Genomic DNA, 24,317 nt, shown 5'->3' on the forward strand with positions numbered 1-24,317 from the left:
TTTCTCCATACCTGAGCCATATGTCAATAAGGTTGGGATAAAGATACAATCCACATTGCTATTGGGGACACTATGGTTAATGGTTACTTTGCAGCATAGGTGCATTGCTTCCATCAAGTCTACTAGTAATGAGCCCTTAACATTAGTGTTGGTAATGGATTCCAAGAGCTCCTCCAAGAAATCTCACTGGGGGAATTCAGTGTCAAATACAATAGTATCCTTACATACTTTAGAGTTTGAGAAACCAATGAGGCTTCCCATGATCTCATTGCAGAACCAATTGGGATAAAAAATGATGTGGTTGATTCCGTTTATGTATATGATGCTACTGAACTCATTCAAGGATAGGGCGATTGCGTTAAATTTAGCTTTGTCATTGGAAAAATGGAGTGGATAGCATATCTCTTTGAACTTGTTCCATGTAATGATTCGTTCATTTGAGTTTTTCAAATGATTGGAGAGATGTTCACCTACTTGTGTATAGATGTTGTACAGTTGAATGCCTTGGAGCATGTCTTTAGCAATGTCGAAGATGCAGACCAGTAAAGATCTCATAGAATCCTGCTTCCTTGCATCCACATCGAACACACGATTAGCAATGGCACTCACCCCTTTAAATTTTCATCGAAGTGAATCAATGGAACGTGAGAGAGAGCGAGAGAAAAACTCCATTTGGTCTGCTCGAGTGAATACCACGATCACTTTGAGGGCAATGTTGGACCTATCGCTTTTGGAGGCAAGGAACCTGAGCCAGTACCTGAAACTGTCTACGATGTTGGACTCTGTTTTCTTCCCTCCTTTCTTATGATTTTTGCTCTCCATGGGACTCCAAACGAACATGAACATGAATGGAAGCTTATAAGAGCTGGCTCCTATGTCCGGGAACATGCAGTTGTGGAATGCGTGGAACTCTTGCTGGCCTGCCATGTCCCACATTGACACTTGAATTCCGTCTCTTTCGATGGCTCTCACCTCGATTCCTTTTGTGCGAGCTTGTGCAGGAAACAGGGCTCTCATAAACTTATCTCTCTTGCGTGGGGGGCTATAGATGTAACGCATGGTGGATACAAAGAGTAGTCTTTCCTGCGCCAAAACAAAATGCAGTGCAAGTGCGCTAGTGTGCGTTTATCCTCATCAATGGATGTCGCAGATGAACAATTTTTTATAATTAGTTTTACTCCCTTACACATGTCATTCAATGTTTTACATTATTCGAAGAGCTCGATATCATGACAGGTACTTCTACCTCTTATGGCACGACAAGCAGTAGATTCATATCTTTCATTTTCTTCTTCTTTTGGAAGTCTAGGACTAGGTATTCTCGATCACAACTTGGACAAGTTGTTTTATTTATGACATGTACTCCTACCTCTTATGAAACAACAAGCATTAGATAATATCTCTCATTTTCTGATGTTGAACATGGTAAGAAAGATCAAGGGAAGGTGGATTCTTCCACACATTAGGTACCTAGCTTTGTAGGGAGACATGAAGGAAAGTAGACGCTTTCCACATAAAAAACTCCTAAAACTTCTTGTGATATAGCTGGTTGATTTCTTTTCCTCAAATTATGGAGGTAAACTTTGATAACAATGGAAGGATCACAAATCTCTGATTCATAAAAGCAGTTGAGGGAGTCAAGATGAAGCTTAATTGTCTTTTTGTAGTCTCAGGAGTAGAAGAATGCATAGGCATAAAAAGAGGTAAGAAAACACTCAGACTGGCCCATTTCTATAAGTTTTTAATGCATGATTATCTCATGTTAAACCTGGAAGAAATTTTCTCTGCTAATTAAAACCCCAAATGCTTGCAATTATTTAAATAATCTTTAAGTGTTCAAACTGAAAGGACAAGTACATCTAAATTTGACTATATTAGAATCTTCCAAAATTTTGGTGTCAAATGATTTCAATAAATTCTAGGAAAAATATATATTTCAAATTCACTGAAGGAAGTACCTTTTTTCACAAATCTATTATCAAGTGTACATTTCACATAAGAGTATTTCGGTGTTGCATCTGGTTGATACCTTCATAACCTTTTGATGAGTAAAAAATATTTGAGCACTTTACCCCTGATCTTAATATGTAGTTAGTGTATTTCACACTCAGATTGCGTTGTCACATTTACTTGTTCATTCCCTTGGAATCGTCAATTGAATTCCATGTATGTATTTATACACTCATATCTTTTCCATTGGTTACAATGAGCATTTTCCCCTTGCATATACAAAACAAATATATCTTCTTTCAACAGGCACCATTAATTTGCTTTGGAACTATACCCTCGTGATTTTTCCATTCTTGCGTGTGACCTTTCAATAGCCTGATTCACCATCCCCGCAATGAAGAAAGTAGTAGTGGAAGGGCTGGATACTAATGGATCTGGGTAGAGGTATCTACACTAGTACATCGTGCAAAGTATTCAGTACATATTTCCAAAGCAAGCGAAGCATCCGTGATGGTAGGAGAAATGACCTTCATCTGTCAATGACAAGGATGGCGAGATCGTGGTCCACAAATATGGGGCCTAATTGCATGAAAAATTGAAAGTACCAATCTATTATAACCCCTTTGCAATGTCCCAGTTGGGAGCTCCCTTGTGTGGCCCTTGATTAACTTGCAACATGAATAGGAGTGATGGGGCTAAGGAAAGTTGTTATTGTTCTTTGTTGATGTGCTTCTGTGGTTGTATTGTTTTCCTTCACCAACTTCTCCCTGTGTTTCTTGAGTTCTAACAAGAACAACCCCAAGCATCATTGGTCCTCATATTCCATTACCTTCTATGATGGGCCAAAAGCCATGGTTAAAGAGGCAATTATATTTCCTATATCATTAACAAACACTACAATGAAAATTATACACTCCCATATTCCACTTCTTCATGACACAATTGGGCTAATTCTTTTTTCTAAATGTATGCATGCATATCTTCCTACCTCAATATCTACCTGGTGAAACGACTACTGTAGCCAACCTATCCAACAACATAGGCACATGGTATTGATGTATGTCCATATATGAGGACCTTATGATAAATCCATCCTGCGATGCGTGTAAAAAGTATGCCTAATAGTGGGCCATCTTCCATGTTCTTTCATTATTCAATTTGATACATCAGCTCTGATCAGTATTAGATGGAGACAGTCCAATCTATTTTGTGACAGGGGTAGTGCATTTATTTTTATGCCATGTGACTCGAAACAATGTTGTGTTTTGCCAACAGTGACCATCTCCATGTTCAGGAAGTTGTTTTGATGACATAAGTGCCAACCTTGAGTACTTTCAGAAAGGCATCTCCCAAACTCATTGGATACCAGTGATCAGGATTCGGAATAATGCTTTGGTGATTGTTTGGGCTGCTAACATCTCTTCCTGAATTATATCATGGGGAATTGATATGCACTTTATCATGCACGTAATCATTGAGACCAAAGCTCTCTCCAAATCTTGCCAGTTAATTGCCTTGAATAGACTCGGTCCCCAAGTATCTGACAAGAGTCAGTGCGACAAGCCTATCAAATAGCCACAATTTAGCTTCTGGCTATTGAATTGTATATGTGCACATTTTCTTTCAAAAGCAACCAAGGGCAACATATCCACGAGAAAGTCTAGGCCAAGCATCCTTCCATGAGGAGACCGAGGCGTTACAAATGTTACACTTAGGTATGTGTACGACCATGTGTATGCCACTTTTTCTTGTCCCAAGAAGAATTCTGGTTCTGATTTCGTTACCCATGCTTGGGTGGTGTTAAATACCATCACTTTCGTTTTATATAAGTTTACCAAGAATTTGTTGTTAAGGCATTTCTAGAGAATTGGATATCAACGCAATAACATGAGAATACAATAATATTTGTATGGCTATACCTGCTAGGCATAATCTTGAACCACCATATCTCTCTTATGTAATCCAGTACCTCATCTGTATAGAGACCAACAGAGTGGGTGATAAAGGGACTGATAATAACTTTAGTTTTTTCATGCTAGATGTACAGTAAAGTAATTATTTAGTAACTCCAGCCTGCTCCTGGCATTGTGAAATGTACAAATAATTGCCTATATGTAAAACCTTGGCAAATATACAAAGTAACTTTGTTGTAATAATAGTTTTAATTTTCATTTCTATTATGTTTTGGTAATGGTTTTAGGTCTTTTTTCTGAAATCAGATGATGTTTTGGTTGCATGGGGCATATTAAAGCGGTATTACAGTTATCTTCCTCTATCTTGTGTTCCAGAGAGGTTACCAACAGCTGTAGAGTGGACATAAGCAAGTTAGATCTTGGGCAACTTATGGTTGCAAGAGACATCCAAATTCAATGTAAGGTGGATTTGCATCTAGATTTAGACCCTGCATCTCCAATTTGTGAGATACTAACAATGAGTTAGTGTTACATCTTCAATTCTCTTCTAGATTGGTGGGAAAACCGGTCCCTTGAGACAGTTTGCAGATGTCTTCCTCTCTTGAGCTTCAAACATTTTCTGTGATATATTATTACAAGTGGGTTAGTTAATCATTAGTTCTCTCCTAAACTCATGGGAAATATTTTCCCCTAGAGAGTAATTTGCACAAATTTCTCTCAAGTTTCGAACATTTTGTGCTCCTAGAAGCCTCTATATGTGGGTAAACATTATTTTGACATAGCTTAAGAGCTATATTATAGATGGCATTCGGAAATGTATGTATTTGATGCCATATGTTGTATAGTGCCTCATGAAGAAATGTTCTCGTATAACAAGTATATCTAATGCAAATTTAGTATTTTCCTTCATGTCAATCAATCTCACATCACATTGACTTATAGAGATATTGATCGGTTTCTGCATCAGGAATATAATTCAAGCAACGAATATGTTGATGAGCGCAGCTCCTTGTTTTGTTGAAGTTAAAGTATAGAGATGTCTTATGATCGGATTTTGCATGTGGAATATAATTCAAGCAACGAATATGTTGATGAGCGCAGAGCCTTGTTTTGTTGAAGTTAAAGTATAAAGATTTCTTATAAAGGACCATATAGTTAACATTCACACAATATTTAATGTCCACTGTCAGTTCAATTGATTTCTGGTGTCGTTATTTGAGTGCAATAAAATAGAACTCCCTGCTTGGAAATTTGGCCACTTTAAAAGTATGATAGCATATTATTGCAAATAGGTTAGACGTCAAAGGTTTACCCAACATGATCCATTTGCACCTCATTCCCATCATGTATTTGAATATCATAGCCTCTAAGTCGATTTAGAGAAGGCATGCTCTTGTAGGATTCAAGATGTATTTCTATAACATGGCACCAAGTCAATATTAAACAGGCATGTATGCAGGCTTCTCGCCCATGGAATTTACATGTGATGGTACAAAAGTTGTACACTCTCAACCATGTTAATATGCATGTGATTGCAAAAACTTCCTAAAAGATATTTGACCCCTATTTAATACATTTCTAGGTCTTGGGACATTGAAGCACAGATTGATAAAACAAAAATCGTTACGAAGTTTGAAAGTTAGAATCTAACGTGTTAGGCATGTAATAAAGTATCACACTTGTTTCTGTCTCCAAAAGGCAGCAATGGAATAGCAGTGCATTTATTTGTGTGATTCACATGATGAGCATATACCAAGAATTTGTTCTAAAAATTATCTAAATGTTTACTATCATCTCCTAAAATTAACAGTTGATATACAACCAGCAAACTTCTAGTATCATAGAGGCAATTAAAGGGGGAATGTCTAGGCAAGCAAAATAATAGAGACGTATGCAAGCTTCATGCAATTCAACATTGTACAGAAGATGTGATCATCATTAAGAGGAGAGCTCAACACCGACTCAATATGATTTAGGTGCTGGGCCAAGAAGACCATCAGATCCATGTATAATCCAAACCTCTTGAATATGAGATGTAGTAAAGAAAAAATGGTTTACTTTAATTGCAACCCTAATGAAGGTTTTGATTTCAAATAAAGTCAATATTTAAAATGTAGAACACTTTCTTCTTCTTTTTTTCCATAAAACATATGCTCCATTGGTATTAATAAAAGGCCAGAGGCAGTATACAAATAGTATATAATATTGTTTCATCTCCACAAGTATATATTATGAAAGACAAGACCAAATATAACCTTTGCTACGGCAAGCTAGGAGACCACATATAAAGGTGAAAACAATCTCCAGCATGTAAAAAGAAGTCAGTGCTTCATCGAAACGTCCATTCTATCATGATTGCCTTCCAAATGGCCACATTTGTAGTTAGAAGCATCTAAAACCCATCTTCCTTTGCCCCTTGTTATGGTCTCTAAAAACTTCATGTTGCAGACAAAGTTAGCTGAACTTGATTCCGCATATGCTAAAACTCTTGGTTGTCCACCCTTGTCTAAATATACACCTGCATGAATCATTTGATGACATAAGAAGAGAACACCTACTCTACATTCCTACTTAGAGTATCCAACTTTTTCGAACTTCATTTTTCGACATTAGCCCTCAACCTTTCACAACAAAAATGCCTACAAACTCAACCAACTTTATAAATCCTGTAATGTGATCACTTTATCAATGAATTCCAATGTCTGGAGTCGAGCAATGTCTTCCGATGACAGCAACACATTTGGCCTGACTTGTTGTGTATTAAATGCTTCAAAGAGACAATTGTAAAGGGGTGATGATATCATTAAAAATATCCAAGCTTCAAAGCATGTACTCTCGTCGACCCTCAAGAAAATGCTTCCAAGTCCACACCATCAACACTCATAAAACAAAAAAGGAAACGGGTCTACTCTCCCATCGTGAAGTATGCTTCAACCCCCGACAACCTCATTACTCATCCTTATCATACAAAGAATCTGTTTTGTTTTCCCCATCCAACATCTAGCCGATTACCACCAAAGTCCACATCAACCACCTCTCGTCGTAGACCACCAAAGCCCATATAAAATAAGTGTGTAGTTCTCTCTCATTTTCAATGGAAATCTTTTACCAGATTTCACGCTATTCTTAATACCAAGAATTCTTGTCCCAATAGAAATCGGATTTGATTCCTCATCGATCAAAAGAAATTGATTGAGTCGATATATTAAAGCATTCCTCATTTGTGAATAAATTTGTAATGTCTTTGAGATTGGAAGACGCGATGACCGACATCCAGTGTGCTCTCCTTCTCCTGTCATGAAAGTATGCTTCAGCCCCTACACCATCAAAAAATAGAATGAATCACTCTCCTCAGACACTCATAAAAATTGCTTCACCCTCCAACACCATCTTCAGTCATCATTATAGAAAATCTGCTTCATTTTCAACATCAACCATCTGTCCATTTTCAGCAAATTCTTGTACCTACTCATAATATTCTGCTTCACCCCCCACACCGTCTTCGCTCATCCTTATCCCTTAAAAAAAATTGCTTCTTAAGTCCACATCAACCATCTCGCCGATTAGCACCAAATTCCTATATAAATAATAGCAAAATGATTATAAAATGTTTCCTCAACCCTTCATATATTTGCTTCAACCCCCACACCATCGTCACTCATCCTCTCGTCATGAATAAACTCTATAAAGACAATAACTACATGACAACAACGACCAGACGATCTTGTTTGTTGCACTCCCTACGACACCTAAAATCTTACATGACAACAACGACAATACGATCCTGTATGTTGCACTCCCTAAGATGAAACCTAAAATCTTCCTCACTCCGTCCCATGACACCGAATTCCATCAAGCATCCTAACATATAGACAACAAACAAATTAGTGTAAAAAAATGTAGACCACTTATCATTATAGCCAACCTCTTTTCCTACACCTAAACATAAATTTAATAACAAGTAACAACTCTTACGAAGGTATTGATTTTGAATATTTGAGAATGTGTTAATAATAACTTGTTGTACACACATGTTGAAGAAATGTGTTTATTGAATCCTTTTAGCATGGTTTATGGGAGATGTGGAATGCCATAGGATGGTAGCAAACTACATCAAAAACTAAAGGAATGATTAGTAAATACATGGTTCACCATATTATTTTATGGTCCTTATCAAAGGTTATTAGTAAGCGCACTTGAAAAGGTCTCGAGGGACTGTCTATTTACCAAGATACTACAAGTTCATGGAATGTTGTAAAGATCCTAGCAAGCGGACTCATCAGTGGTCTTATGATTTCAATGGCAACAATTCATCAACATCAACCATTGGAATTCATTGACAAAGTTTTGATCAGATTGCAAGGATTTCTAACGGTGGTAGCTTGGTGAACATCGGAAGTAGTGTTGAGGCGTGTTAGGGCGAAACTACTAATCAAATGAAAGGTGGAATGCCTAGAAATATATGTGGCATAGACTCCATTAATAAAGGTCATAGGTGGTAATTCCTTGATTAATATGGATGTTATAGGTGGCTAGATTGTTGAAGCTACATGACTGTTCAAGAGATTTTTACTTAAATATGTTGCAATATTCATTGTAATACTGAACCGTTTTGTATATTGACTTCTTTAAATACCAATGGAGGATATTTTTTTTGTAAAAAATATTTGAGAATGTGTTCTATTTTGCATGTGAATGGTCTAGATTGTGAATAAAATGGTCCAGTTCAAGAATGGGGATATTAAGATTCTTCTTCTGTTCCATAGGAGCTTCCAGACAAACAAATATTACTCTTCCTCTTGGATGTTGTCACATTAACCTAATGTCAATAAAAACATTTTCCCCATGAAATTATAAATGGGTTGTTCATGTTAGTAGTTCTCATTGTCTCACAGAAGAGCACTATTCTAAATTGCAAATTAACAAAAACTTATAGATCAATTATGTCCATTAAAGCAAGAGTTGGCTAAAGCACATGAAGATCAAGTTTCCCCTACATATGTAGATAGAAAAGCACTGTAATGCGTTTTTTTCTAGGAATATTTACTGAAACCACAAACAAATCAAGAAAAAAAAGCATACACAAAAGAAAATGGTAATGGTAGGAATTTGAAGGGTTTAGGGTTTACGACCCAAAATCATTTAGAAGAATGGGGTTGTGCAAGATTTTGAGTTTCATGTGTATGAAATTTGGGAGTAGAAAGATTTACCACAAACATCTCTAACAAAACCATATTGTTTTGTCTCATTCTATTCTACCGTCTTAAACTAAATGGTTCGAACAATGTAATCATGAGTGAATGATTACAGTTTTATATGTAATCATGAGGGTTGGTAAATTTTTATATGTTGAATGGACAAGAATATGACACAGAGCACATGCACCGATTTATTAGATTCTGTTGTTTAGTCTGCATACTACAAGTGGTCTTTGTTTGTTGAGCGGCAAGCTCAACCGGAGCCGGATCGGCTGAATAAGCCGGAGCCGGTAAGCGAGACGGATCGGGCGAAACGGATCGGTATGACGGTGAGCAACCGAACCGGCAAGCAGTGGAGGCCGGGTGCAATCCGTAACCGGCAATCCAATCTGAAGCCTAGAATAGGATAGACTACTAGGTATCTATAGTCTCGTAGTAAGTGTCAGATGCTCGTGTGAGCATTGAAGTACATGATACTTCTGTCAGTCCCAAGAGGACTTGTATAAATAGTACTACTTAGCATAGTGTGGAAAAAGCAGAGTCTTGATATAATTTTGGAAATTACGTTCTGCTCTCTCTGTCTCTCTCTCTCTTTCTCTCTCTGTGTTGTTCTCTGTTTTACGCTTCCGCAAACACTCACGTTTACATGGTATCAAAGCGCGAGGGTTGAGAACCTCTACTGCAGACATTTACTCTTGAGAAGAAAACCCTAACAGGTCGAAAACAGACACAGTAGAAGACATGGATAGAGGCATGGCTACGTCGCTCCCGGTGGAAAAGCTCGACAGGAGCAACTACGGATCCTAGTCTTACATGATGCACCAGTACCTGCTTGGACACGGGTACTGGAGTTATGTCGAAGGAGCGAATGATGCGGCGCCAGACTCGGCACACAAGGACTTCCCGGTATGGGAACAGGCGGCAAGCAGGGTGATGTACTGCTTCGCATCAAGTGTCGTCGATCAGCTGCTCAGCCACATCCGTGACGCCAAGACACCGAAGGATGCTTGGGGGAACCTGAAAAAGGTTTTCGCCACAAGCACCACTGCCCGGAAGCTGCAACTCAGACAGGAGTTGAGCAATGTTCGACAGAAGAACATGTCCGTGGCAGACTACACGGGCCGGATAAAGGAGATTTGCGACTCACTCGCCTCTATCAATGTTACCGTAGAGGAAGACGAGATGGTGCAGGTGTGTCTCGGAGGCTTGGCGTCCAAGTTCAGAGCGTTCCGGACTGCGGTGTGTACAAGGGAGAATACCCCCTCATTCTTCGACTTACAGTCGATGCTCCTTGTAGAGGAGAACCACGCCGGTGCATCTACCAGTGCATCCCCGGACAACCGAATGTTGTACACGGGAACGGATCGGCACTGTGGGCGTGGTGGAAGAGGTGGGTCGGCACGCAATGGAGGCAGCCGGCAAGAGCAGGAACGGAGGCACTATGAGTGTGCCGACAGCAGTTCCGGGACTTCCACAAGAAGGGGAGTCAAGGCAGTGCCGGAGGCCGGCAAGACAAATCCGCTACGGAATGCTGGTACTGTGGCAAAAAAGGCCACAGGGAAAGCGAGTGCTGGAGAAAGCGTGCCGATTCGGACAAATCCGGATCGGGCAAGACCGGTAAGGATGGCCGGCAAAACTCGCACTACGCAAACGGATCAGGAGGATCCGGAACCGGAAAGGCCGGTAAGGGGCCAGCCTTGGTGATGAATCACAAGGCAAACTCAATGAAGAAGAGCACTTCCAAAACGGAGGAAGTGTGGTATGTTGATTCTGGCGCGTCGAACCACATGACGAGCCACAAAGAGTGGTTCTCCTTTCTGGAGAAACCGGATCAACCAGGAGTAGTCGAAACCGGAGACGACATTCCACACCCAATCGTGCACGTCGGAGAAGTCCCTCTAAGCCACGTCGGACAGAAAGGGAAGCTGATGAACGTATTACACGTTCCGACGATCACGAAGAACCTGGTGTCCATCGGTCAGATTGTTGACCAAGGGATGCAGGTGCGGTTTACGCACCTCGGGTGCTTCATTGAAGATGAGGGCGAAGTCATTGCGCAAGGGCGTAGAGACGGGAGGATGTTTATCCTCAACACCAATGACATTGGCACCGCTCTATTCGCGAAACGACAGAAGGTCGAGTCGGACATCGACCTATGGCACAAGCGGATAGGCCACGTCAACTACCAGAGGCTTCAAGACCTGCAAACAAAACAAGTCGTTTTCGGTTTGCCAAAGTTCAGTGGCCGGAGAGCCAAAATTTGTGAAACCTGCCAACTTGGGAAGCAACACCGGATTCCATTCCCCATCGAACGGAACCGGAGCCGTAACAAGCTCGATCTCATCCATTCAGATGTGTGGGGACCGGCACAAAGTGTAAGCCTTGGCGGGAGCCGGTACTTCGTCTCCTTCATCGACGACTATACTCGACATACTTGGATCTACCTCATTGAGCGGAAGAGCGAAGTCTTCGACTGTTTCCGGAGACTCCAGAAGATGGTGGAACGGGAATCGGAGAGGAAGATCAAATGCCTTCGATCGGATGGCGGAAAGGAATATTTTTCCGGCCAATTCACTAGTTATCTACAGCAGAAGGGAACTCACACCAGAGCAAAACGGTGTGGCCGAAAGGAAGAACCAGACACTCGTCGAAGCGGCAAGGACAATGCTGGAGGAGAAGAGCATGCCCCGGTTCTACTGGGTGGAGGCGGTCCAGACGGCCGTCTACATACAAAACCGCATTGGTGACAAGGTGTCAACTCATGAGTTGTATTTCGGGCGCAAGCCGAACTTAAGACACCTTTGGATATTCGGCAGCCTAGCGTATGTGCATGTGCCGGATCAGAAGCGGAGGAAGCTGGATGCAAAATCGGAAAAATGCATCCTAGTCGGCTATGCTCAAGAGCAAAAGGGGTATAAGTGCTATAACCCCTGGATGAAGGAAGTCCGAGTTAGCCGGGATGTCGAGTTCGCCGACTCCGACATCCAATCCCAACCGAATGCCGGAAGATCAGGCCAGTGAGCCTGAATCAGCCTTGGGAGAGGATGATGAAGCCGGGACTCAAGATGACAGTCCGGAATCGTTGCGGTTGAGTGGACCGAACGAGCGACTGAGTCGGTTGGACCAGTCAGATGACGAGACGGCAAGTGGTGGAGACTCTGCCGTGCTCTCCCCGCGCAAGGAACCAAGGAAACGGTTCACGCGCAAAGAGAAGGGGAAGAGGAAGATGCCTGAATTCGAAACCGGCAACGATGAGTCGGATCGGTGCGTATCCGACTTCGGAAAGGAGAAAGGCAGATCTTCGGCAACGAAGACCGAACTGGCCAAGAAGGGCCTCAAATCAGGTGACGGTGTTGTTGCGCCGATCAACCCGTCAGAAGGATCCCGTCGTGCGGTACGGGTACAATGAATACATGGCGCATCATTATGCGTACATGACTAAGGTGACAGAAGTGCGCGAGCCGGAGAGCTACGCAGAAGCGGCAAAGGACGCAAATTGGCGTGCCGCTATGGACGAAGAAATGCGGGCACTCGATGCCAACGAAACTTGGGACCTAGTTGATCCTCCCCGTCACTGTAAACCGATCGGATGCAAGTGGGTGTACAAGGTCAAGTACAACGCCGACGGTTCTGTTAACCGGTACAAAGCCCGGTTAGTGGCGAAGGGATACGCGCAGACCCACGGAATCGACTACGACGAGACCTTTGCTCCTGTGGCGAAGATGACGACGGTTCGTGTGGTACTGGCAGTTGCTGCGGCAAGGGGGTGGCATCTTCACCAGATGGATGTGAAGAACGCCTTCCTTCAAGGAGAGCTTGAAGAAGAAGTCTTTATGACTCAGCCCCCCGGATTTCAATCGGAGATGAACAAATCGGCGGTATGCCGACTGAAGAAGTCGCTTTACGGCTTGAAGCAAGCCCCTCGAGCTTGGAACGCGAAGATCACGCACCGGTTGCGTAAGCTGGGGTTTGTTGTCTCTAAGTCGGACTCTTCGTCGTTCATCCGGCAAGGCTCTGACGGTCCGGTATGTATACTCTTGTATGTGGATGATTTAGTCATCACCGGACCGGGTCTTCCGGAAATCAACCACGTCAAGTCCCAGTTGTCGGATGCATTTGAAATGAAGGACCTGGGGGAACTCCATTATTTTCTTGGGATCGAAGTGATCCGGACCCCCGACGGCATATTGCTCTCACAACGACATTACGTGTTGAATATGCTGTATAAGTTCGGCATGTCGTATTGCCGACCTGTCTCCACACCCTTGGATCGGAACCAGAAGCTCCGTCCCAACTCCGGACCAGCCTACAATGAGAAACGGTTCCGACAGGTTGTCGGAAGCCTGATCTACTTAACCATCACCCGAGCCGACATCAGCTATCCGGTCGGCATGGTAAGTCAGTTCATGCAGAAGCCGACCGTGGAGCACCTTCAGTGCGCGCAAAGAATATTACGGTATGTCAGCGGCACTAAGGACCGGGGACTGCTATACCGGCGAGGTATACCCGAAGAGCTTGTCGGTTACACAGATGCTGACTGGGCCGGTGATGCGTCTGATCGCCGCTCCACTTCCGGATACATGTTCTCCATAGGTAGGGTGGCCGTTGCGTGGAGCAGCAAGAAGCAGCCCACAGTGGCTTTGTCAAGCACTGAGGCTGAGTACCGGGCCGCTACCGTTGCCACTTGTGAAGCCATCTGGCTTTGGCGACTGCTGCGAGACTTGCGGATCGAGGTACCAACCCCGATCCCGATTTACTGCGATAACATGAGCAGCCTGCAGCTCGCCAGGAACCCCGTGTTCCATGCTCGCACAAAGCACATCGAGGTGCACTACCACTTCGTGCGTGAGCGGGTCCTGAGCGGTGAAGTTGACCTACGGTATGTTCATACGGATCGGCAAGCTGCCGACATCTTCACCAAGCCGCTCGGATCGGACAAGTTGCAGCACTTTACCGACATGCTTGGTGTTCAGCATCTCGACGTGCCGCACTTGAGGGGGAGAAGCAAGGGCAAAGTCTCTACCGAAACGGGCAAAGGCCAACAAACTGTTGAACCCATCGGTAAGAGGAGAGCCGGAAGAAGAGGAGACAAGAAGATAAAGGAAGCCGAGTCGGCGAAGGAAGTCGACACATCCGAACAGGTCGGAGCAAGCGGCTGTGAAGAAGAGTTGTGCACTCAGGAAGAGAAGTGCATGCTGTGCAGAGGTCATCACGACGGTACTGACCATGATGCGGAGTCGAATGAAGAATTCGATTTCGGTTCACCGGCTGAAGAAGCCAAGGGAAGCATGGAGAAGGCCAAGACACGGAAGTGGTCCGATGTGGTGAGAGGCCTGAAGCCGGAAGTCGAATCGGAGTGTACCGATTCGGACAAGAGCTGGAACGAGTCGGAGACAGCTGACTCGGATCAACAAATGGATCCGGATGAGTCGGATCGACTGAAGACCAAGGGGACACGGACACAGCGAAAGTCGATGCCATCGTGGGAGAACCGATGGATCGGCAAGCGTCGGAGTCACAACAACGTGACTGCTGAGATGGGCCTATTGAGCAGACATGCCAACCGAGAGGGTCGAGGCGCGCAGAACCAAAGGGGTTGCGGCAAACGGGACCGGACCGGACGAGGAGCGCGAGCAAGGCGGAGTGACGCCAGGAGAAATCGGTTGAAAGAACCGAATGCCACAGAGGTCGACACTACGACCCCACCTCAGGTTGAGCTTGAGGGGGAGTGTTGAGCGGCAAGCTCAACCGGAGCCGGATCGGCTGAATAAGCCGGAGCCGGTAAGCGAGACGGATCGGGCGAAACGGATCGGTATGACGGTGAGCAACCGAACCGGCAAGCAGTGGAGGCCGGGTGCAATCCGTAACCGGCAGTCCAATCGGAAGCCTAGAATAGGATAGACTACTAGGTATCTATAGTCTCGTAGTAAGTGTCAGATGCTCGTGTGAGCATTGAAGTACATGGTACTTCTGTCAGTCCCAAGAGGACTTGTATAAATAGTACTACTTAGCACAGTGTGAAAAAAGCAGAGTCTTGATATAATTTTGGAAATTACGTTCTGCTCTCTCTGTCTCTCTCTCTCTTTCTCTCTCTATGTTGTTCTCTGTTTTACGCTTCTGCAAACACTCACGTTTACATTGTTAATAGCTTGAACTCCTACTTTGTGCAAGATGGCGCAAAATCTTTGCTAGTTTATAAAGTGGAAAAATATTACGATAATTTGGAGAATAATGATTACATTGATATATTAGAAAAGGGGAAAGTACAATATGACAAGGTGCACAATAATGTGAGTAGGTGTATTTAAACCCTAAACCCTGTGCAAATGCTCGGTTTTGCTACATAAATTTGATTTATTCATTTAGGGCACAAAGTTTGTCTCGGTTAAAGAACAATGGCTTAAAACTAGTGAATACTAGGGGAAAGGTAATCCTTGATGATGGTAGGAAAAATGAATTTTGAAAAGAATGTACCAAGTTCAAGGACAAAAGAGATATTGATAAAGATGAAAGCCACTTGAAGAAACCCAGGCTTGGAGTTTGATGGAATGCTAAAATCTTGCCTATCTTATGATTCATATTTTCTAATGGGCAGTTTTTGGCTATCCCAAGAGTTAATTTCACATTTACCATGGAAATGATGCCAAAGCTATACAAACAACTGTCTCAACAATGATGCTTGGTTATAGTGGTACTCAACAACTGCCTAGTGGTCCAAGCAATGGTAAATTGTAACGAGGTGGAAGTAGAGGTATGGGGTACTGTTACGGGCATGACCATATAATATCCCGTGGTGAGAATTTACCATAGTATTCTATACACGTTGTCGTAGTGTAATTCGCACACTACGTGAAATATGTAAAAAAATATATCCGATTGTAGTACGCATAAATAAATAAAAGGAAATATTAAAAATATTGTTACATGCTTAGGGCAAGATTCAAACCTTGTACCTCCATGTTAACGATTTTAAGCCTTACCACTATACTAGCATATTATGAGTTTTAATGTTATACTAAACTTTATCCCATCTAAATATTCTAGATAAGCATGATAGAAAAGTTATTCATGCATACACACTCGAGTTAAAAGAAAAGATGTGATAGATAGCTAATCATGCACATGTAGTATGCATGAAAACTAAAGTTAGAAAAAGCATGATGCTTGCATGTAATAAACTGAGACTCTTCCATCACCATATAAGGAAGAGAAAAAGATGTATATGGTTGTTGATTATTTTGTAAGGATTGACCAATATAATATATTCGTGGGATTCACGAATTTGTCATCTAAATTGTCTCTTACTATCTAAATATTGATTAAATACACTAAACGCGTGGGATTTACGAGATTCATAACTTACCTCTCTTTCTACCTATTCATTACTAGTCTTATCTCATATTCTTCTTTCTCCTAGTCCAAAACCTCAGTGGTTCCCACCCGACTCACGAAACGATCTGGAGCCGAAAGGCATGACAACGTGGATAAGTGTGAGGGTTAAACGAGAGTGTAAAGAAGGGGAGGATTACTTCTAATCCTCGGGATTGAGACAACCCATTAGGCCAAGTGTGAACTTGCCTGGGGACCTTGGGTATCACTATAAGTAAGAGGCCTAGCTACCCTCATTTCATCATCTTTTGACTACGTCCGCTTTGTTTTACAAACATTGCGTGACAAACAGTTTTATGCGAAGATCTCAAAATGTGAGTTCTTCAAGAAATCAATTACTTATCTTGGACATCTCATAACCGAACGAGGAGTTGAAATTGATCCTTCTCACATCGAGAAAATCAAGCTTTGGCCCACTCTTCGCAATATTCGAGAAGTTCGATCATTCCTTGGTTTTGTCAGGTTTTTACGAAAATCCCTTCGTAATTACTCCCAATTGACGATGCCATTTACTGATCTTCTATAGGTGTTGTCTTATATCAAAGATGGTAAACCAATACCATTCGAGAGTAAGAAACTTGATTCTGGTCAATGTCGGTATACCGTTCAAGAAAAGGAATTATTTGCAGTTATACATGCGCTCAAAACATGGCGTCATTATCTTTATGGAAATCGCTTTGTGGTAACAACGGACCACGAGTCCTTGAAATATTTTGTTGACCAACAAGACCTGAAAGGTTGTAAGGCACGATGGGCTGATCTTATCCAGGGGTTTGATTTTTTCCATACGATATCCTAAAGGCTCCATGAACATTGTCGTTGATCCACTAAGTCACATTTGTGAAGTTAACATGCTTAGCTTCATTGAAATAACATCATATCTTTATGATCACCTTCGAGAAAAGTATCCTGATGACAGTTATTTTGCGAAATACTGGGCAAGCATTGAGTCTGGAACAGGCACCACCACATCCTCGAAGGAATACTTCCACATTGCTAACGGTCTGCTCTACCGTAATGGGAAGGTCTGTGTTCCAGATTTGCCTGACGTCAAAAAGAGAATTATTTTTTAATGTCATGATGCACCCTCTATGGGGCACCCTAGAATACATCGTAGACTCGTTCTCATCTCCACTCAATTCTAGTGGCCTAAGATGCGTCCTGACATACATAGTTATGTGACTAAATGTCACCAATGTCAGGTTAAGGACTTTTACATCCCTTTCACATTCCCAATAATAACTGGGAAAGTATATCCATGGATTTTATTGTTAGCCTTCCTTGCACCCAAAAAGGCCATGATGTCATCTGGGTTGTGGTTGATAGACTAACTAAAATGGCCAGATTTATTGCTACGAAAAGCACGATAACAACTCCTGAATTGGTTTACCAATTCATCGACGAGTTATTTCGTTTTTATGGGTTACCGATGGATATCGTGAGTGATCGAGATCCAAAGTTTACTAGTGACTTCTGGATGCAAGTCTTTAAGAAATTAGAAACTACATTGAGCATGAGCTCCACGGATCATCCTCAATCCGATGGACAGACAGAACAAGTAAATCAAATTATTGAGGACATGCTTCGAGCATACGTTGGTACAAAACCAACCAAATGGGAACTTTATCTCCCAATTTTGGAGTTTGCTTATAACAACTCCAAGCATACATCGACAGGATATAGTCCATTTATGTTGATGTATGGTTTTCAGCCACAAGCCCTGATTGATGTTAATATACATCATGATGAGTTGCGAAGTACGCAAAACTTTCTTTGGGATATACAAGATATGTTTCATATTGCACGAGATAATATAAAAACAGCTCAAGATAGAGCACATTTTTATGTCGATCATCATAGGCAACCTCGTGTATTCAACCCTAGACAGAAGGTATTTTTACGTGTACGTCACAATTCTAACACATTATCCAAGGGTAAGTGCGCTATGTTTGCCCCATGGTTTTGTGGACCTTTTACAGTCCTCAAACGCATTGGGTCATTAGCCTATCGTCTCTCTCTTCCCGATGGTGTTGAAATTCATCCAATTTTTCATGTGAGTCGTCTTGCGACAATACAGTTACAACTGAAACTCTGGTTACTTCTGAAGAATTATCTTCTAAACCACATGTACCAGAAAGAATTCACGATGTTAAAACAAAAAAATTATGTACTAAAGTAATCCGAAAATTTAAAATAAAATGGATGGATAAATCAAAAAAAATTGCCACATGGGAACGCGAAAATACTCTCAGAACTAACTTCCCTAACTTTCCATTGCAAGAGTGCAATGTTTTAAAGAGGGGGAGTATATTACGGGCATGACCATATAATATCCCGTGGTGAGAATTTACCATAGTATTCTATACACGTGGATAAGTGTGAGGGTTAAACGAGACTGTAAAGAAGGGGAGGATTACTTTTAATCCTCCAGATTGAGACAACGTGAACTTGCCCGGGGGCCTTGGGTATTGCTATAAATAAGAGGCCTAGCTACCCTCATTTCATCATCTTTTGACTACGTCGAGACTCTGTTCTTGTGGTGGGTCAACTCTTGTAGCGAGCGCGCCAGCACGAGGTACGACTCGACGCCACGGCGGTGGTATGGGACGCCGATCGAGGCTCGAGTCCGTCTGGATCCCTTCACTCGGGGGTGGTCGGGTGGATTGGCACCCTTATTTCTCTCTCTCCTTTCTATCTATCTATCTTTTGTCCTTATCTTATGCTTACTTTAGATCATATCTCTAAAAGGTACACACTCCTAACTTTATTTAGAAGTAGAAAAACAACTCATTTTGTAGGAGAAATGTCAACTTGGTGTTTGAGGGATATACCCATGTTGGTATACATATACATAATTGTATTTAAATGATGGAGTAGTTAGTAGTTTCTTTTTTGTATAATGCAATAAAGATTTTCCCGAAGGATTATTGACTTGTTAGGGATGTGATATATCATATATCGCATCAGGGATGAGATGTAACAATTTGAGCAATGTAACCCATGCAAGAAAATTTAAGAATATGATGAGATGTAAGAATTGGCTTTTAATAGTTTAAATTTTAGGAATAAATCCAATGTAACATCCTCAACCAAAGCAATTCTTGCATGAATTTCTCTCTTCATTAGAGTCTCAATTTTGACATTATATAGCAAAGTCTTGAACATTAGGAGTTATAGTCACTTTCATATGTATTACATGATGCCAATTTTCTTTTTAGGTGTCCTAGACTAGTTCAATTTAACCTCCAAAAATGATAATACATTACATCTTTCTCTCATTCACTCATAAAGGGATTCGTGTTGAGAGCTTCAATTCAAGGTTTCAATAATGTTCTAGTATGTGATTGTGATTCCTAACTATTTGTAGCATTTTTTTCTCATTTGATGTGCTTTTGTACATCGTTTAACTCATTACGTGGTAGGTTAAGCCACATTATGGCCGAAACTAGCTTCTTTGTCAAGATAGTTAAGGGAGGTCTAATACCCTATTTTTGATAACCGGAGAGTACTTGTCAACCATTCTTGCTAGTTTTACCTTCATAAGGATGTACAATTTTATTTGAGAAGAAGTTGTGCAATCGATGCAACATACCTAGAAGAGACACATTTAATAAGAGAAAGACATTGTACACTTGATTTAAATCCACAAATAACCATGATCATTAATATTGATTTTAAAACAAGACACTTATTCTTAGTTGCAAATGCCCATCTAGATTCATAGGGGTAATACTCAAAGGTTTACAAGAAATACTAAAATTGAGCTTTTCTATTTGAACCCACATAGAAAGATATAATTTAGCCTAGTGGGAAGGACCGTTTTCCTTCACAATGCAACTTGCATAACCATGCAACTTGAGTACTCCCATCACCTTTATCGTAGATGGTACGTTTGAGATGGAACTTCTTAGCTATGTTTTCATCGGACAAACCTCCATTTTCTTTTAATATAGATGCCAGGCATTTTTGCCACTCTTTGGAAGCACACTCTAGTTCAATTAGAAATATATCCTTTTTTGATTTAAAATGACTTTGTACCATAGGATATTGTTTGGCTAGTTTGAGGTGGGGTGTCCAATCAGGAATCAAGGAGCTTGCAAGAGGTACCATAGAGGAAATACCGAGTCTAGCCGCTATAGTCAAAATATGAAATAGACCATTGATATATGGTACAACTTTTTGTAAACACTCTACGTGAGACTCTGACAAAGAGGTGAGGGTGATACCAGGCTGGTTTTCTACTGGGTGTGGTAATTTTTCATCCTCACAGTATAACTAGATTCTCACAAGTTCATCTCTAGAAACCCATCTCAAAATATTCTCAAAGGTTGACTTGGGAAATTTAGTCGTAAGGAGGGCGACACGAGGGAGTTGCTTCTCTGTCTCATTCTCTAGGGCCATTTTCAATAGCTTACTTATAGAGTTCTCAATCTTGCCGATAACATCATTCCTCATATCTTGAAGTTCTTTATGCATTTCATGTAGCTCCTTGATCATTTGATCCATCTTATTGTGTAACTTGAGGACTTCATTGTGAGTGGCATCCATTTTATGATGTAAACTTAAAAGTAACTTTACCATAACCTTACTAGATTGTACCTCTTTTGCCTCTTCTAATGTTAATATATCTTCTTGCATTAGGCCATTTTCCAAGCTAGTTATAATCACATCTTCATAACTTTGATATTTCCTAGATTCATCAACATATTCATCGTTCTCCAACAATGAATTTTGCACCTCCACCTCAAACCATTTCTTATATGATTTTAGGACCTCCCCATAATACTCCAAACCCAGGAGATCAATTAAATCATTTGATAGAGGATTAGGCATATCTGTTGTTCGTTTCCAATCATATATTTCTTTCTCAGCTCGCTCAAGCTTTTTTCTAAATTGGTCCTTCAAATAAGTTACTTGCACGCATTGATCTTCTCTACATTGCACCATTGATGGATAAAGTAAGCAATCAGGCCGGATGACGCTCTCTATCAACTTAACCCCTTGTACACCGAAGGGTTGTGCACATATTGTAATCAAGTTGTTGATGATACTCTTTTGCACAAAAGCTAAGGTACTTAGGATGTCTTGTTGTGTATTATTTTGAGCCCGAATTAGCACATCTATGACATGGTTTGATTTCGCTTGGCAGAACATGACAATGACCTCGCTCTTTGGAAAACAAATGGACATGAAATATTTGCCTAGTGTGATGACAACATTATCATGCTTAGATTCGAAAGCATTGCTAAATAATGCTTGAATTCTCGGAAACAAGCCTGGTGTAAGAAATGTGAGGTCTTTGTTCTCACACTCTAACCTTCTAGCCGTGTACACAAAAGTAACATTATCATCCATTCGAGTCCATTGGAGTTGTTCGACACCCCCATGTGGCAATATGGTTGGGATAAAGATGAGATCTGAAGATCTTTTGGGGAGTGTGCAGCATAGGTGCATGGCTTCCATTATGTCTACTAGTAACGAGCCCTTCACATTAGATTTGGCTGCAATGGATTCAAACTTCTGCTCTAGAAAATGTCGAGGAATGCATCCTTTGTTGAATACAATAGTAGCTTTAGAGTTTGGGAAACCAATGAGGCTGCCCATGATCTCATTGCAGAACCAATTTGGATCAAGAATGATGTGTTTGATTCTGCTTATGTATATGATGTCACCAGACTCATTCAAGGACATGGCGATTGCATTTAATTTAGCTTTGTCATCATTATTGCAGATTTTGCTGAAATCCTCCCATGTAATGATTCGTTCCTTTGTGGTCTTCGTATAATTCAAGAGGTTTTTGCTTACCTGGGTGCAGATGTCGTAGAGTTCAATACCTTGGAGCACATCTTTGGCAATGCTGAAAACATGTTTTGCTACAGGTTTGACAGAATCCTTGTTTCTGGCATCCACATCAAATTGAGGCTTGACGATGTCAATCACAGATTTGAATTCTGATCGAAGCGAGTTGATGGAATTTGAGACAGAGCTCGAGACGAAATCCATTTGGTCTGCTCTTGTGAATACCAGGATCACTTTGAGAGGAATGATGGATTGAGGGCTTTTGGAGGCGAGGAATCTGAGCCAGTATCTGAAGCTTGTTTCGAAGTCAGCCTCTTTTTTCTCTGCTCCTTTGTCGCTACTTTGGCTCTCCATGGGACTCCAAACGAACATGAACATGGATGGGAACTGATAAGCGCTGGTTCCTATGTCGGGGAACATGCAATCGTGGAATGCGTGGAACTCTTGCTGGCCTGCCATGTCCCACAATGACACTCTAATTCCATCCGTTTTAATGGCTTGCACCTCGATTCCTTTTGTGCGTTCTCCACTAAACAGGGCTCTCAGCCTATCCCTCTTTCTCCCATACATGGAACGCATGGTGCATACAAGTGTAGTCTTTCCTGCGCCAAACAAAATGCAGTGCAAATGTTAGTTAGTGTGTGTTTATCTTCATCAATCGGATTTTCAATATTTGAGAGAGTGTGGTCATTCATATATTGCCTGCGAATGGATCTCCGCAGATGAACAATCGGATGGACGTCGCAGGCACTCGCTTCAAATCTGATCCCAACATGAAATTGCGCTGGTTCCTCCACAGCTGCGCCTCGATGGCAGGGTCCATTCTATCAAAATGCCAACCAATTTCAAGGAATGGAAGCCCGGTCCGAGAAAGTGCATCAACCACTGCAGCAGTAGCAGATCGGCTTAATTCATAGCCTCCGAAGTAACCTAATTGAAGGCTGTGTAGTTGAGGAGGTGAGGAAGGGGGTGCTGCCAGCTGTCTCTGCCCCCTTCTTTGGCGGTGCAAGCTGATCCATGAAATCCATTACCTCCTCCTCTCTCATATATTCTTCTGAGGTGTCGTTTAGAGATGGCTACCCGCTCTTGTTTTGTAGTGGCAGCATGGTTCAAATCGAACATCATATCTCTGCTCCCCCATTCCCAAGCTCCATGTTCTTCATCACGACCATATGACCAATAATAACGTATGTTCCCCTCATTCTGCAATTGGATGGTATCGATTAGGAGGACGAGGTTCTCAACATCGACTGGAAAGAGCTTCTTAATTAGCACATCATCAGAATCAGCAGCTGCATGATGTTGTTGTTGAGAGGTTGAGGATGAGGTGAGGTTCAGTAGAGCTTCTCTCGATTTCTCGAGCGCTTCTCTGATCTCCTCAGAATTCAACGTCGTGTAGTTGTATTGATGAGGGGGTGGGAGGAGGTGAGGCTTCTCCATGGAAAGGAAGAAAATGAATGAAAAAAAAAAAATGCAATGTGAAGGAAAACTTATGAATATAAATGGAAATAATAAATGAAAATGTTAGTTTGGCGAGATACATAACAATTATTAGAACAATACAAAACTCAAACTCGTTGTCTCTCTCCCTCTCTCTCTCTCTCTCTCTCTCCAACTATAAATGTCAAACCACAAAAAAATTTACTATGAATGATGCAAGAAGAATTTGATTGCTTTTACATGGCCATTTTTTCTGGCTTTTGAAATCTTCATCTTCTCACACACTGTGTATTTACACTGTACACATACCATACCATAAAGTCAAAGGACTTATGTCTTTTGTCTTTTACAATGCAATGCCACGTTTTCTTTTCCCTTGAACCTTCCATGACTTTTGATTGGCCCTGAGGAATATGGATAAGATCTTGGTTGTCTTGTGGGCCATCTTTGAAAATGATGGTGTATATAAGTAGAGGATAGAAATCTAAAACAAAAGGGGGCTTCTTTATATTTGTAAAATTAAGCAAGAAGATAGTTGGGTAATTAGGCTCATTATAGATATGCGTATTAGGTAAGAAGGATTAAGGGTCATTTTTCATGCAATTTTGAAGCAAGGTCATTTGTCCAA

The 24,317-nt window shown here is 41.5% G+C and overlaps 1 protein-coding gene across 2 annotated transcripts; it reads right to left on the reverse strand.

Moving 5' to 3' along the window:
- Positions 1–118: 118 nt before the first annotated feature.
- Positions 119–23,321, reverse strand: LOC147865941 (protein TORNADO 1-like). 2 transcript variants are annotated; one of them, XR_015529454.1, is made up of 2 exons: positions 22,952–23,089; positions 119–1,083 (listed from the first exon to the last, which is right to left on the reverse strand). XR_015529454.1 is itself a non-coding variant. In XM_087316273.1 (2 exons), exons 1-2 carry the CDS (start codon positions 23,070–23,072, stop codon positions 20,726–20,728), a joined length of 2,247 nt encoding a protein of 748 aa, XP_087172399.1. In that variant the 5' UTR covers positions 23,073–23,321; the 3' UTR covers positions 20,449–20,725. The 2 variants fall into 2 exon arrangements, 1 of the variants encoding a protein (XP_087172399.1); XM_087316273.1 differs by lacking the exon at positions 119–1,083 and adding an exon at positions 20,449–22,851 and having other exon boundaries at positions 22,952–23,321.
- Between the last annotated feature and the right edge of the window lie 996 nt (positions 23,322–24,317).

Source organism: Azolla caroliniana, unplaced genomic scaffold, assembly GCF_043228905.1.
Source record: "Azolla caroliniana isolate FFs.n. ecotype wild unplaced genomic scaffold, voAzoCaro1.0.p SCAF_3, whole genome shotgun sequence".
In the NCBI taxonomy this organism is placed as follows: domain Eukaryota; kingdom Viridiplantae; phylum Streptophyta; class Polypodiopsida; order Salviniales; family Salviniaceae; genus Azolla; species Azolla caroliniana.